At 35.3% G+C, this 16,548-nt stretch overlaps 1 protein-coding gene across 1 annotated transcript; it reads left to right on the top strand.

Moving 5' to 3' along the window:
* Positions 1–2,769: 2,769 nt before the first annotated feature.
* LOC114729883 (LOB domain-containing protein 38) lies at positions 2,770–4,195 on the top strand. Its single transcript, XM_028916910.1, has 2 exons — positions 2,770–3,141; positions 3,275–4,195. The coding sequence occupies exons 1-2, from the start codon at positions 2,958–2,960 to the stop codon at positions 3,799–3,801; spliced, it is 711 nt and encodes a 236-aa protein (XP_028772743.1). The 5' UTR covers positions 2,770–2,957; the 3' UTR covers positions 3,802–4,195.
* The last annotated feature ends 12,353 nt before the right edge of the window (positions 4,196–16,548 follow it).

Here is a 16,548-nt window from a genome sequence, read left to right as displayed (position 1 = left end):
AAAATCCGATTTAGTAAAAGCAACCTTAAATATTTAAGCCAGGTTTGGAAAACAAAGTTTGAGGAGCAAAACTCAATTTAACAAAAGCACCCAGAACAGATATTTAAGCCAGGTTTGGGAATGCTTATTTTAAACACTTTTGAGTTTACAAGATTTTCTTTTTTCCATATATTTCAGAATCACTTGAGGTAAGTTCGAGATCGTGTTTTGTATCTTCAGAAGCAACTTTTGAATTAACGTAGGAATTAGTGAGGAAAGAATGAATGAGAAAGCTGATGACATGTGTGAAATTGAAAAGTAATTTTAGTGTTCATTATACTAATAAGCATCTTAATACTTTCAATGAATACTATTTAAATACAATTTTAATGGTCTAAATTTAAAATTTTTAATTAATAAATTATTTTTAAAAAAAATAAAAGTTGAAATATTGTATTTATTTTGGATTATATATCAATTAAATTAAAAGTTAAAAAAATTAAATATAAACTGTTAATATTAAATTCAGATTAGTTTACGGTATTATAATAAATATTGAAGCTGATTCCGTACGAGGGGAAAAAAATGAGGGAGTAGGGAGGAGTAGGTTGGTACGTAACGCAATAGCGTATGGGAATTGACAAATGGGAAAGAGAGGAGAGAAGAGCACATGAGAGGACAAGGAGGAGGCGTGGCTGTGGGGTTGGAAGGCACAGGGACAAGCGCCTCTCTGCTTTTGTGTTGGAAACATTACCCTCTCTCCCATTTCTTTATTTTATTTTTGTTAATTAAATTTACATGTCCCAGCTGCTACGCAAGCCTCCCTTCCTGTTTCCCCTCCCTCCGCCATCCCCCCCCAATCATTCATTAGTGCTTTCCCTCCTTCCCCCACTTTTCCTCATTGAATTAATTAAACTAAAAGCCTTTATTCTCTCCCCCTTAGTGCTCAATATTTTATTCTGCCACGCCCTCTCCGTTATATATTCCCTCCGTCATCATTGCAATAACCCCCTACTTCCATGCCCCGTTTCGTCATTCCACCCCCCTTTCTTTCTTGTCTTTACCACAATACCCTCCCCCGTCTTCACGGCCTCCGCCCCTATTTGTGCGGTAGAACTCCTGTTGTTATTACTACCTATACTTAATATAAAATTTTATTTGATTTTTATTTTGATCTTAAATATAATATTTTAATCTATTTTATATTTTATGTTTATGTATTTTTTTTAAGATAATCCTTCTAATAATAGTAGTTTTAGTCAATAGACTTAATTAGTAAGAATATTTTAGAAAACAACACTTATTTATTACAAATAACTAACTTACTTATTTCTTTAATCTCTTCAAATTTGTCAACTAACTCTTATAATTAGGACCGGAGGTAGTATAACATTTAGTTAACTAATTTGAATAAATTAAAAAAACTAATCAAGTTAGTTATTTGTAATAAATATGTGTTTTCTTTCTTAAAATAATTTTGCTAATTAAGTTTATTAATTAGAACTACTACTATTAGAATGACTATTTAAAAATAAATAAATAAATATGAAAAACAAAATGAATTAGCATTTTATATTTAGGATTAAAATAAAAAAATTAAAAATTAAATCATCCCTTATATTAAAGACCGGAAAAATATGCAAATCTCAAATGATCCCGTAAAGTTGCATACTTGTTATGAATTTTATTATAACAGGACCAGACTAGTCTCAACTCCCTCTATTATTATCTCCGTTCAATATAGGCAGACAACAAATTGTTTTAAAAATCAACACCTCTTGAACAAATGCATCACTTTTATTAAACAGTAATTTAAGAATGTTAAATATTTTAATATCACGGTATAATGTGTTGATGCTTATACTTTAACTCCCCGTAAGCAGGAAAAAACCTTCCCACCACTAGGCCATAGGGTTATTAACTTTTTATAAACGAATTCAATTTTTTTTTATTTTTATAAATAATACCAACTTCTTAGCTTTTCCTCCTGCGGAAACTTTTTAAGATTCACTGATGGACTATGGTTTTCATATCAAGAAGTAATTTTTTATCATATAAAGTACTCCTCCGGTCCTTAATATAGACCCATTTAACTAATTTGATTAAATTAAGGAAGTTAGGTAAGTTTGTTAACTATAAGAAAAGTGACACATTTTTCCTAAAACACCATAATCATCTTTTTTAATGCCTTCTCTCCTCTTCTACTTGATTATGGTTGATGGAGTATCTATAGGGGTAATTTAGAGAAAATAATAAATATGATAATGGGTCTTATATTTAGGACCAAACCAACCCAATAATTGGGTCCTATATTAAGGACCGAGGAGTAATTTTTAATAAGTTAAATTTTGATAATTCAACAAAATCAATTTAGGAAACTTATGGAATCTACACATAAATAATTAAATAGAAAAGTAGACTCACAGTTGAAAAGGAAAAAGAAATTAAAATATTCAAATAGAAAAGAAAAGAAAAACGATCGAACGGTGGATAAACACGCAACCGCGGAAACACGGAGCCGCTCGCGCCCAAAACTTTGGAAGAATCTCGCGCCCGCATGCAATAACAACACACAAAAGTGACGCACTCTCTCTCGCACACATATCCTCACATATTTCTCCCTCCCCCCACCACACCACACTCCCCTCAACCCCACTCTCTCACCAATCAAACCACTTAACCTAACCCTAGTTAAATCCTAACCCTGCCCACCCTACTCCCTCCAGTTCAGTTCTCATCTCCTCGCCCCTTTATTTATACCCCAACCACACCTGGTTTTTCATTCTTTGCCTCTGTTCTTCACCTTTCCCAAATTCTCCCATTTCCTTGTCCCCAAAGAAAGCCCCTTGCCCCCTTCTTCCTCCTCCTTCTCCAATCAATCTGCCTTTCATGCGGCTTCGATCTTCCTAGAAATCATAGCCGCCTTGCTCTGTTCCGAAATTTCGTGTTCGTCATCACAAACACAGTTTCAGAAAGGCATGAGTTGCAACGGCTGCCGAGTTCTTCGAAAGGGATGCAGTGAGAACTGTATATTGCGGCCTTGCTTGCAGTGGATCGATAGCCCTCAAGCCCAAGGCTACGCCACTGTGTTCGTCGCTAAATTCTTTGGCCGTGCTGGCCTCATGTCGTTTATTTCTAACGTCCCTCCCAACCAGAGACCTGGTAATTCATTCCGTTCATAATAATAATTTGACTTCCTTGCTTTCAAAGGCGAGATACAAGTTAAAGAAAGAGGAATTTATGTTCTCTTCCCGGAAATCTGCCTAACGCTTCTTTGTTTGCTGTGTGTGAGCAGCTCTGTTTCAGTCCTTGTTGTTCGAAGCGTGTGGGCGAACGGTGAACCCTGTGAACGGAGCTGTCGGGCTTCTGTGGACGGGAAACTGGCATGTGTGCGAGGCGGCCGTGGAGACGGTGCTGCGCGGCGGCACGTTAAAGCCCATGCCGGAGCTTCCAGGGTTGGATGCACCGGCTCGTGCTCCGGCTACGGACGAGGCATCCGAAGCGGAGGTTACGTGCAATGACATGGGGAGGATCCGAGATCCGACCTCGAATTCGGGATATAATAACAAGGTCTCTCCCGGTGGCAAACTAGGACTGTCCGGTGACTCTGTCATGCTCCAGACGACCGATCTCGACTTGCGATTGACGCCAAGCTTCCTCCATAGAGTGCCTGCCTACGGCTGCGGACCACAAGTCCGACGGCCGGGTTCGCCGTCGATGAACTCGGAAGAATCCGTCACGACGGCGACTTGTTTGGAAAGCGCGATCGGAGATCACCGCCCTCCCGGCCGAGACACGAAGCTTCTCAATCTTTTCATCTGAGGGGTCGCCATCATTCTGAGATTCATGTTTTGGTGAAGGAAACGGTCACACGCGCGCGTGGTTGGGTGTAATATTCCTATAATTAAATTAACTCTGTTATTAGAATTCTTAGAATCTTCATCCGCTTTATCTGGGGGAAGACAGCTTTCCCGGAAATTTTGAATCCGGCGAGTTTTTGCAAGATACCGGCACAGGATTTCTCTCTGGTCTTCGTTTGTAGAGGAAGAGAGAAAGATGAAGGTTCGTCGGTGATCCTTCTCCCCTCTTTGTTTTGTTTACTATTTTCCAGAATCAAATGTATCTCTTATTTTCACTTAATTCGCCTATACATGTAATGGCCGTGTGACATGAATAATAGTAGAAAAATCTCAGATATTTGCAGCCTTTTCCATTATTACTGTCACTGTTTTTCGCTCCGAAAATGTATTTGACAAGACAACCCATATATATATATATAAATGAATGTATCAGTATTTGGATCTTCGGAATCCTAAAATTTCGCCAAGTGATTCGTTTCCTCAGACATATCGGAGATGTCAGGTGAGTCAGACTGGATCCGAATAACAATGCAATCTAGGCATCTGCGTTGAAAATTGAAATGAACGAATATATATAGATATATAGATTGTTAGTATTTGTTGGCTAAGGATGATAGAAGTGGAAGCAGCATGTGATGGCCGAACTTGAAAAATGAGATGGTGTATACAAAGCAAATGGTCTAAAAATGCCGGATATCCAAAATACATAAAAGTACATGATCCGGGTCAAACTGTGAATGAGTAATAAAGTTAAGGAAAAAAACGAGGGAGACACGTTATGAAGCTGAGTTTGACGCATATAATATAACACAATATGCCAAAAAGATGAAAAAGAGAATTCCAAGTTTGAAAATTGGGGTTCCACGAAACAGCTTTGATGCGCCCACAGTTTTTGTGCATGCAGGTACGCACGCACCCGCCTACATGTGATCCTAGTCAGCCTATGAGTTTTGGATAACTATCAACTGACACTTACGGCTCAAGCTCCCTGGTTTTTTCCCAGGGCCAAAATAAAGGTAAAATACTAACTCTCAAAATTAGTTGTTGATTAAGTACAAGGGTTTGGGGCTTGTACGTGTGGCTAATAAGGAATGGGGATTGGTAGCGTACGAGAGGGGACAGCACAAGAAAGAGAGAGAGGGTTTGGTGACTTTTGAAAGTGGCCAAGAGACGTACGAGATGTAAAAGGAATCGGGGGGATAAATTTTTAAGTGCTGAAGGGCCCATTGATAAAATTAAAATTATGTGTGTGGGTGTTCCTGCCTGCATCATGGCTTCCTCGCGTCAAAACCAATGCCCTCTGGGTAAGACTCGTGTCCGCGCTCTATTCACCAACATCCTTGTACTGTCTTTCTCGTGAATGAAAAGGCTCAAAATTAAAAGAAGGCCTGAAAAAGGTTAAACTCATTTGATACACAATCCAACAAATATGTCGAATATATTTGTACTGTGCAGGGTCCGGCAAGACTAAGGTTGTGTTGGCAGGTGAAATGAAATGGAATTGGAATAGGATTTCTTGCTGTTAAATCAATATTTGTTAGAAACTGGATTTCTGGCAAGGCAAGGCAGGCCAGAATGAATTGAATTCCTTTAGGATTTGAGAGAGCATGAAAAATGAAGGGGGAGAGAGAGAGAGAGGAAGGAAGTGGAAGTAGCGATATGGGAAGTCCGGTGAGATGGGAGGGAGGAGAGTGAGTGGGAGCCACGTCACGAGCACAAAGGCGGGAGACAGGGAAAGCATTACGATGGATTCGGAATAATTGAGATAGAGGAATAATTAAAGAGGCGGGGGCATTTCAGTAAAATACTATAGAGGAAGAGCGGGCTTGGAAAGAAAACCGCAAATTGCAAAGCGGGGCAGATGCCTTTTCCCATTTCGCTGCGTCTCGCCGCATTTGTCACTTCCACCTCATCTCCCACTACTTCTATCTCCTTTTTTTTTTTTTTTACCCCACTCACGCAACCCCTCCTTATTTTAATATTATTTTGTATTCTAAAGGTCGGATTTAGTTAGAGATTAATCTGATCATAAATTTAATATTTAAAATTACTTAATTTATTTTGTTTTTTAAAAATAATGTTATAATAATTGTATATATTAAATAATTTTTTTATTATAATACACATAATTAACAGAATATTTTAAAAAATAATACTCATTTGTTACGTATAACTAACTTAAATAATTTCTTAGCATTCATAAATTAGTTATTTGATTATTATATTAGGACTAGAGATATTACTACCATACCAACTTTTTAATTAAACAAATGATATGAAATACCATTCCAATTTTTAATATAAGGTCTAGTTTGCACTTAAAAGTTATGACTATTTTTGTATATTTTTCTGTAAGTCATCGTCAAGTTTTTTAAAAAAGTTCCCATTCAAAATTTCTTGAAAATGACAATTTTTTTTGGCTGGAGCTACTATGTTCGGTCTATAACTGAAGTGGCTTTTAGAATAATAGCTAAATCCAAAATATAAGTTATTTGGAACGTAATTAATATCTATTTGTTAATTTTATTCGTGTAACTCATGTTTAAATATTATTCATGGTATTTGTTCTTTTATTCACAACCTCGTTAACATGAACCAAACAAAGAAAGCTTTTAAATTTGATGTGAATTCAATGGGGTAATCATCATTTTTTAGCGTTGATAAATTAGTTAAAACGATTTCTATGGTCAATAAGATAAGTACAATTTATATTAATTTTAGACAGCATAATTTAATTGAAAACATCTGGGGACAATCCAAATCCTTCGGCTTCGCCTATGAGCTGTCAAATATTTTGACACCCCAGAGTCATAGCAAGTTCCAAAATTTTGGGAATACTACAATGCGTGTCGTAATAAATTCGAAGGCAGCTTTCGAGACAGCAAAGACGGGAACAGAGAGAGAGAGAAGAGGAAGCCACTGAACATTGACAACTATGTGGCGTTACATGTGAATGAAATTCGTTTTTTTTTTGTTGAGTAAATGAAATTCGTTTTTAAACCAGTTTAAAATGCGCCTATATTGTCCCCCCCCCCCCCAAAATGTGCTTCTAAATTCCATATGGAATCCCAACCCAGAAAGAAATACCTAGGTCGGAGCCATGCCTTTCCTCTCTCCTACATTATTTATATATAGTTGTTCATTTGACTCTCTCATTTATTACCGTTATTTTTGCAAAAATAAAAATATATGTCTCGTATTTTTATGTTAGGCCATTCCATGTCCTTCCAAGTTCACTAATATGGGTTGGTTTCATCGGGGCACCTTTATCAGCACCTCCTTTTCCCCCGGGGGGTGGGCCTTAATTCTGGAGTTAAACTTTATTTTAAAAAAAAAAAATAGTGAGGGGCTCATTATTGAAGAGTCAAATATATCATTCAATTCGGAACTTAATGTGGCCTATCTGACTTTTTTTTTTGGGTCCTTTAGAATTTATGTATGTATGTCTTTATTATATATGATGACGAGAATTTTTTAATTTATTTTTGATATCAATGACAAGAAAGATAGTAAAACGACATACATTGGCGGATAAAATAAGTGACTCGAGATATATACTACTTTCAGTTCTTAATATAAGAGCTTGATGATTAATTTGAAGAAATTAAAAAATTTAGTTAAATTAATTATTTATCACAAATATATATTGATCATCCTAAATTATCATCTTCAATCATATGCATTGGATAATTGAAATTAGTCCTCCGTAAAAACCCTCCGTAACCAATAAAAATATTTTGAGAAAAGATTGAAGATAAAATAGATTGATCCTTTATATATTTAGGACCAAATATAACTCCTTAAGTGGCTCTGAGGTAGCACTGCACATGGCGTATTTGATCTTTTATATATTTGTGTTCGACAAAATCGACACGCATGAGCATGAACTCGAAAACTCGGGAGAGTCAAGTGGATAAACGCGTAACGTCCTAAACATAGAAGGGAGAACAGGGGACACACATCCTGCGAGTACTTTGTTGTAGAAATGTAATGCGTGTCTTTGTCTCATAATTGAATTCCGTCATCAAAGCCACGGAATTGCAATTCCCGGCCACTTAATTATTGCCGATATTTTCCTTTCTTTCCTTCTTTCTAATAATGTAAGGTCTTGGCAAGTTGCCTCACATGGGGTCGACTTGAAAGTGAAACGACCAAACATGACGCCGCTGCACTCTCCCAATTTGGTCCCCCCATGTTGTTTTCGGCCTTTCAGATTTCGTATCATAGCGCGTTGTTTGGCTCCCCCCCCCTCCCAAAAAAAAACCAATTAAATTAAAATCCTCAGCTTTTGCATCTCCTCAATGGCTGTCTGTGTGTGTGTGCGTGACTGTGTCTGTGTTGGTTCTTGACTTCCCATCTTTATTTTAATATTTTTCCCCCAAACATTCGGCCCTTCATTTCTGTTTAAAGCCACCTTCCCCCTTTTCTTTTATATAACCCCGCTGGCCACACTTACAAATTTAACTTGGATCATGAAGACCATGTCCAATGTATATATATGTACTGCCAAGTATCACCTGCTCTAACACCGACACTTCCATTTTTCTGGGGTCTCAACCACATTACTCACCCATCATTTAATTTCAGAGACCTATATATTGCAAGCCTATATTTTTATGTACATGCCTCAAAATTAAATGAATATCTTAAAGTGGGTGAAAGTTTGATACTTTGATGATCCATTTTTATCTATGCAGCAAATCTGGTTTAAAATGATTTTCACGTCATTTGTATTTGAGAAAATTGCAGTGAGGTCCTACCCAAAAGAATTAAATATAAAAAGGTCCTTTAAGATTATCAAATTAATCTAAAGTCCCAAAGGCCTCATTGCCAGACATTCTATTCGTTTAATTACCAAATTACTTTTATCTTCTTTTTTTTTTATAAAAAAAGTAGGTGTTGACAACTGAAAGTATAATCTTTAACAACTTAAAATGTAATGATTAATAACTATCATTACAAATATTAACAATTCATTTATTATATTTTTGTGATGTATTGAGAAAATGTGTTGTCAATACCTTCCGCAATAGTGTTAATCGTTACATCTTAATCTGTTAATGAATGCTCTTTCAGTTGTCAATGTATACTTTAAAAAAGAAAAACCATATTCGAGGTACTTATACTTTTTTTCAATTTTAATTTGGTACCTATGTGTTTTTTGTTCTTAACTAAATCTTTAATTTTGCTTTATTAACATCATTAATCTTATGTAGAAATTAAAAATATCAATAGAACAAAGTTATAAGAGCTAATGTTATTAAAAAGATAAAATTAAATGTTTAATTAAAAGGAAAAAAAACACATAGGTGCCAAATTAAAAATTGAGAGAAAGTATAAGTACTTAAATATGGTTTTTTCCTTTAAAAAATAAGAATAATTTGATCATTAAACAAATAAAATCTCTTGCAATGAGGTCTTTTAGGATTTCAAAATAATTTAGTTATTTTAAAAGACCTTTTGCATTTTTTCCTTTGTATTTCAAAAGAGATGGGTCTTCATTGTTATTGTAGGAAGCTTCCAATCTCACGCGAAGAAGCTGCTCTTTTGAGGTCGTATACACATCGGCTACATTATTGTCTCACATAAAAATATAATGATTTAAAAATTATATATAATAAAATACAAGAAAAGTTCCTGAAAATTTTCATATCACAAAATTTATTACCAAAAATACCTAAAACTTGGTTAGGACTCCTATCATAACTTGGGTGTAACTCTTCAAACTGCGTGCAATTTATCCTTTTCTTTTTGGCCTAATATGTGTAATTTATCCTTAACTAAATACAAAATGAAAAATATTTGCACAACGCTAAAAATATGTGATTACACAATTAAAGAAGAGGACCACTTGTTCAAAAACTTGGGTCCTTAACTATCATTTTGCAATTTATCCTTAAGTCGCATGGAATCTCCTAGAAGGTAGAAGCTATTCAATATGTGCCTTATGTTATATTCTTCTGGTTCTAAACATAAAACATTTATATTAGTGTATATAAGGGTCTTATATTTAAGACTAGAGTCGTATTTTCATACGAAGCATAGTGGTTTTGTTTTCTTCGTACTTGTGAGGCGAAGAACTGTTTGGTTCTTTTTCCGCCTCAAAATAAGTAATCTCTCTCCGAAGGGTCAGCCTCAACGGGTGATGTTATGTGTTGTTTGGTTTGGTCTAAAAATTTTCCATTGCCACACAAAGGTATCGATTCAAGAATTTGTGGATGACCATAAATTTATATTTCTAAGCTTGAAAGATTAATTCTTAGCTTTACCCAAATAACAGTCTTGACCACCTGAAGATGGAAACAGTTTCTTGCAAAGATCTGTATGCTATGGGTCTAAGTTGGTGCTACGAATTAGATCCTTTATATGCCAAGAGGGCGACTTGGTATAGGATAGGGTCAATGTATTATTTTTGGACTCATCATCTTTTTATTTACTACATTAATTTAAATACGTAAGACAATTTTTTTTTTCCTTTTTTAGTCCAAGGTTCGACTAAGCTACCTGAATCTTTTTTTTTCCAAATGCAGAAGCAGACTTCAATGGAGTAACATGGTATTTGGTATTTTGTTTTGGGTCAAAAATAGAATCAGATTTGAATGGACTTCAAATTGTAAAGGCCTCATGTTACTCAATCTTGGGCTGTGAAGTTTGTTGGGCCTTGCCGTCCCACAACTCCCAAGTTGAATATCATATCCTTTATTCTTCGTCCCCTTGTTGGCACCATTTTTCAAATTGAAACAATTTACTAATAGGAGTTGGGTGGACTAGTTTATCAAAATATGACAAACCAAAGTTTAATTCCTTTTGAGATAAATACTTATATTTAGTGTTTGGCAGTGTCTCAAACTCTTACTCTAAAAGGAGGATACCCGTGCTTGTAAAAAAAAGGAAACAATTTTAGATGTCTGTTACAAAAAAAAAAGTTATTTTATAAAGAAATTTTAACACTGAATTAAAAGGATACTCATCATTTTGATCTATTTCATTAATAGGTAAAATTTATGAGGCAGGGTTTACAAAATATGAAAGTTGAAACATGGAACAAAAAGAATTTACAAGAAAATACACAAACTTGAGAGGCATACATCTGTCTATTAGTATATAACTCCCAGCTTGACCCTAAACCCTCGTCAGTGCATAATTTAAAAACTGGCAACACCAACGTATTGTTGACAACATAAATCCGCCAAACAACAAAGGGAAGGATTAAAAATTTGTGTGGCATTACACACACACACACACACAAAATCACGCTTCTTTCTCTAATGATTGCTTGGGTATTTTTGGAATGGTAGACGACCATGCAGCGACAGGTATACTACATGGAATTAAATACACAACACGATGAAAAGAGAGACCATCCTTTTTTCTGTATTTATTCTCTAGAAAGCTGGCTTCTTGTTTAGGCTAATTGATGACCTTTTTCTTTTGGGAAATATCAGAGTTTGATGACTAATTTTAAATACAAACAGCGGCCTAAGCGATGGACGAGGATATACCTGCAAGCACATGGTTGCTTACTTTCATGGTTACGTTGCAATTGTTGTTTCCATAGGCATTGTCGTTTTCAATAGTAGAAAAACATATATACTAAGGATTCCCCAGAACAACCTCTTTCATGAAACTCCAAATCACTCACTGCCTCCGAAAATAAATAGGGAAAATGACACTAAGATCCCACACAAGGAAATATACTACAAAATAGTCCCTTGAAATCTGATAATGAATCACAAGTCCCATAGGGACTTAACTGCAATAATAAGATTGTTAAAAAGACATTATTGCCCAGCAGTGTAGAAGGAAAGGGCACTCATATTTTCTGCACAATCTGAAGTTGCTGCTAATGGGAGAGAAGAGCTGGAGAAAGAAAGAAATAGCCATTGATAAAGCATCTTTCTCATCACTATTAGTGAACTCCAAAGAGTTTCCATTTCAATCTCTCTAAACTTCCAGGTTTTGAAACTTTCTTCCCCTCCTCTTCTCTGCATTTTGCTTGACAGATTGTGTTTGGGTATTAGAATTTAGAAATTCGTTTTTGCCTTTAGGTATTGCAAAGCTTTTGTTTTTTGTCTAATATGAACAAGATACTCAACAAAAAAAGTTGTGCTTTTGTTTGGTGTGGGTTGGTGATTTAAGTTGGGGTTTCATTGTGGGTGGGTAAAATGATGATGGGTGTTCTGTTTTTTGTTACATTATAAGTGGTTTTTCTCTGTTTTAGCATGGTTTAGTGTGAAAGGTTGAAGAAGATGAAGGTTGGTGTGGGTGAAAACCTTTCCTGCGAAATGGGATATTATGTTGTCAATATAAGCTGTAAAAGTTGTTAGTGGATGCCGCCACAGTTGTCAATTGTGCTGCTTCACTTGTCAATAACAGCTGGATGATTGTTGATGCAGGTTTACATTAATGATGACCAGTATGTCTGGGAAGCATCACACCGTCAAACCATGCAAGAACCCAAATATCAACTGAGAATGTATTGAAATCAGTTATTTTTTATATATGGATGTGAAAGGAATATTTTGTAAATGAGTGTGAAGGGATTTTTTTTGTAAATGGATACACACCAACAATTAGTTTGGTAATTACATACAACCCTATGTTTTTTTTTGAATGGGTTGTGAAATATATGTAATTCTATGTATATAAAGATGTAAATAAAAGTTAGTTATAAACTGATATGTTAGATTCTACTGTCATTTGAGTTGTAATTATTGCACCTTGCATTGTCAATAGACCTGTTTTGACTTGTCACTGATTGCAGTATGACTTGTCAATTAATCTGCTGATGTGAGTTATCTAAAATGTGAATTCAAGTTACATATATTGACATATCATATGATGTTTTTAATTACTTTGACATATTACGTTTTGGTTATAATGTCATATATAATCATTATTAAAAGTTTATTATTACTGATATAAAATTATAAAATGAATTATCAATAATTATCTCATCACTTGTTAACAATGGCAATGTGACTTGTTGACGATAGCACTGTGACTTGTCAATGAGGGAATCAACAGCATAGAATTTCATCCAGAAAACTTGGTAATGAATCTGAAGTCTCAAAGGGACTAGAGTGCAATTTAGTAAAGTGTAAAAAGACTTCTATGTCCCTAGTGAGATGCACCCAAAGTAAATGAAAGTTGTCCCATTTTTCAATCTGAGAGTCACCACTCTATACGTTGAAAGTAAAAAAGAAAAAACCCCAAACTTCATTTTGTTTTTTCCCTATTCCTATTTGAAAATCTCATTCACTTCGCCTATGTCAGCCATTGGCAAAATTCTCTTGTGTTTTTGGTTTGGTGTGTGCTTGGTCATTTAAGTTGGGGTTTTATTATAAGTGGGTAGGGTGATGATGAATGTTCTGTTTTTGGGTATATTATGGGGATTGAAGGTGAGCTTGCTCTATCTAGGCATGGTTTGGTGGGAATTGATGAGGAAGACAAAGGTTGATGTGGCTACAAATTCTTACTATGAAATAGGAAAATATGTTGTCAATATGGGCTGCGATAATTGTCAATATAGCTCCTTAACTTGTCAATGATACGTGTGTTGTGCAGATTTACATTAAATGATATTATTAAATTCTTGACACAAAATTCATAACCTTCTGTGCCCTTAACTCATTGGTAGAGGTTATAAAAAGGGAAAGAAGAGGCAATGAATTGAAGAAGGGTGGGTACCACATGAAGCAAAAGAAAAAAAATGATAAAAAGAAAAGCTATCATTATCAATACACCCTTCATCACCTGTTACTCATTACATTATCAGTTGTTAATTTACGTGCTAATATAAATTTCAAAAAAATATGACTTTACATTACATAATGCTATACAAAATCATACAATATCACTAATTCCTTAAAACTAATCTTTTTTTTTTGTTGGTAATGATGTGGAAATTTTCAAAATTGAAGGTGTTGTTTATTTAAAATATTCAAGTAAGTTATATGTAACCTACAATATAAATATCAATCAGAAGGTATGTTAATTGGATGACAATTTTTCAAAATTTGACAAGTCATAGTGCATTTGTTGACAAGTCTAATAATCCTCAATTCACCGCGATGCCTAGAGCAATCCACCACGGCCTTTGAAGCAAAAAGGACAGAGAGGCATTTTGTAATAGGTGTTGTGATGCCTGGATAAATCTGCTGTGATGCTTGGATGAAATTCTATGTTCTTGATTCCACCGTTGACAAGTCACAGTGCCACATTGACAGTGATGATTGTAGTTATTGATAATTCATTTTATAATTTTATATCCGTAATAATAGGCTTTTAATAATGATTATATACGACATTATAACCAAAACGTAATATGTCAAGGTAATTGAAAATATCATATCACTACAACAAATTGCTGAAGTAGCAGCGGAACATTTCTAGCGGTTCAACAAAACCGCTAGAAATTCCAAATATTACTAGCAGTTCCTATAAAAACCGCTGCAAAATACAGACGGTTTGACCATTACCCGCCACATTTCTAGCGGTTACCACCTAACCGCTAGAACTTAGAGCTAGAAAATTCCCTGGGCTTTGGCGGGAGCTTGGCGCCAAATTTGTAGCGTTTACTTTCTAGCGGTTCAGGCTAATAAACCGCTAGAAACCGAAAAATTCTAGCGGTTGATGCATGAAGCGCTAGAAATTTTTTTCATTCCCCGAGGAGTTTAGAAATTTCTAGCGGTTCGGTCCAAACCGCTAGCAATTTCTAGCGGTTATGGACCGAACCGCTAGAAATTGTTAGCGGTTCAGGACCGAACCGCCAGAATTCTAGCGGTTCTTGGCCGAACCGCTAGAAATTGCTAGCGGTTTGGACCGAACCGCTAGCCAATTCCCGAGGCACATGTGACCGTTGGGAATTTCTAGCGGTTCGGCTCAAAACGCTAAAAATTTCTAGCGGTTTTGTACCTAATCGCTAGAAAATCATCGGTCTATATATACCCCCCCCACACTCTCACTTCTTCAATCGTTCTGGAAGCGAAGCTCTGCTGAATTTTCTTCACAAACATATTCGAGTTCTGATTCAGTTGCAGATCCTTATTTTCAGGTAAAAATAGTAATTTATTGATAAATAATTTTTATTTATGTTTTATTTTATTTATTTTATTATGTTATAGCTTATAAATAATTTTTCTTTTTATTTCATTTATAAATAATTACTATTTGTTGTTATTAGGATGCCTCGTCGACACGGGAAAGACCCAGTTGATCCTGAGAGAGCTGGACCCAGTGAGGTTCATCATGATGCTGGTGAGCCATTCCCCAGCATTCATGACTACGATCTGAGCGAGGAGGATATCCTCAGTTTTATGGAGCAGGATGGTGTTGAGCGGACTGAGGAGGCTCATTTTACTGGGGATGAGCAACCCCATGCTGATGCTGCTGACGAGGAGGAGGAGGAGGAGGAGGAGGAGGAGAATCAGGGGAATGAGTATCCCCAAGCTGCACAGCGTCCTGCTCCGAGACGTCAGGCTGGTTATGAGGTGGAATTTGTCGGTAAGTATTTATTTAACTTTTTAAAGTTTTGATCAGTATTTAATTTATATAGAAATTGTATTAATTTATTGATATATAATTTATTTCTTAATTAAATTTTGCAGACACTGAGGGGAACAGGTCCTATCGGAGGCTGACAGCCAGAGAGCTGTCTATGATGACGGGCGGACGAGTGGTTGTGCCGCTCAATGAGTTGGGCCAACCGACGAAGAAAGGTGGCCAGTTGTACAACAAGTATGTGCGCCTCCTTGGTCAGCAGTGGACGCTGTTCCCCATCTACGTGCAGGACTGGAAGAAGATCACCTCAGACAAGAAGCAGCAAGGCTGGGAAATGATGAAGGTAATATAAAATTGTTATTTATAATTTTTTTTAATTTAAATAAATGATTATATATTTTGTTTTCAAATAATTTAATTGTTTGATTATAATTTTTTATTTATTTAATTTGTTTGTTATTTATAATATTTTTAAAAGTAGTTAATTAATATATATTTTTTATTTAAATTATTTAAAAGTAGTTAAATGAAAATAATTTGTTATTGATTTCATTAATTTATTACTTATAATAATTTTAAATTTAGTTCGAAAAAATATTTTTTCATTTAAATTACTTAATTGTTTATTTTATTTGTTTTGATTAATTATATTTTATTTATAATATTGTTAATAGTTAAAAACTAATTTTTTGATTATTGAAATGTTAATTATTGTTATAATTTGTTATTTAGTTAATTTATTATTTTAATCATAGAGTAAATTTATTCTGGGGGAGGAGTTGAGGGCTGACACGATCAAGAGACTTGGGATGGCATGGAAGAACAGGAGGGCCGACCTGTGGAGGGAGAAGAAGGCGACGGGACGAGGCCCCTCTAGGAGATACTGGCAGATGTACCTGGTGGAGTCCCGGACCAAGACTGGTCTACTTAGTCTATTTTAGGATGACGGCTGACCAGGTGGTATGATTATATTGTATTAATTATAATTTCTTTATTTTTTATCCGACTTGACTCATTTAATTTAATTTTTTTACATTTGCTTCAGGCTATTTCTAGGAGAAATGCTAGGAGCGTCAGGCATCAGACGATACGTCATAGGGCTGGATCCAGGAGCTTTGCGATCACTTATGACGAGATTGTGAGTACTTGAAATAAATTTATTAAATATGTAGATGTATTTAATTTGTAACTAATTATTTCTTTGGAT

The sequence above is a fragment of the Neltuma alba genome, unplaced genomic scaffold, assembly GCF_004799145.2.
Source record: "Neltuma alba isolate B1F8T4 unplaced genomic scaffold, ASM479914v2 tig00012692_pilon, whole genome shotgun sequence".
NCBI classification, from domain to species: domain Eukaryota; kingdom Viridiplantae; phylum Streptophyta; class Magnoliopsida; order Fabales; family Fabaceae; genus Neltuma; species Neltuma alba.
Note: the sequence above shows the minus strand (reverse complement) of the source record. Positions and strands in the feature narration are given on the sequence as shown.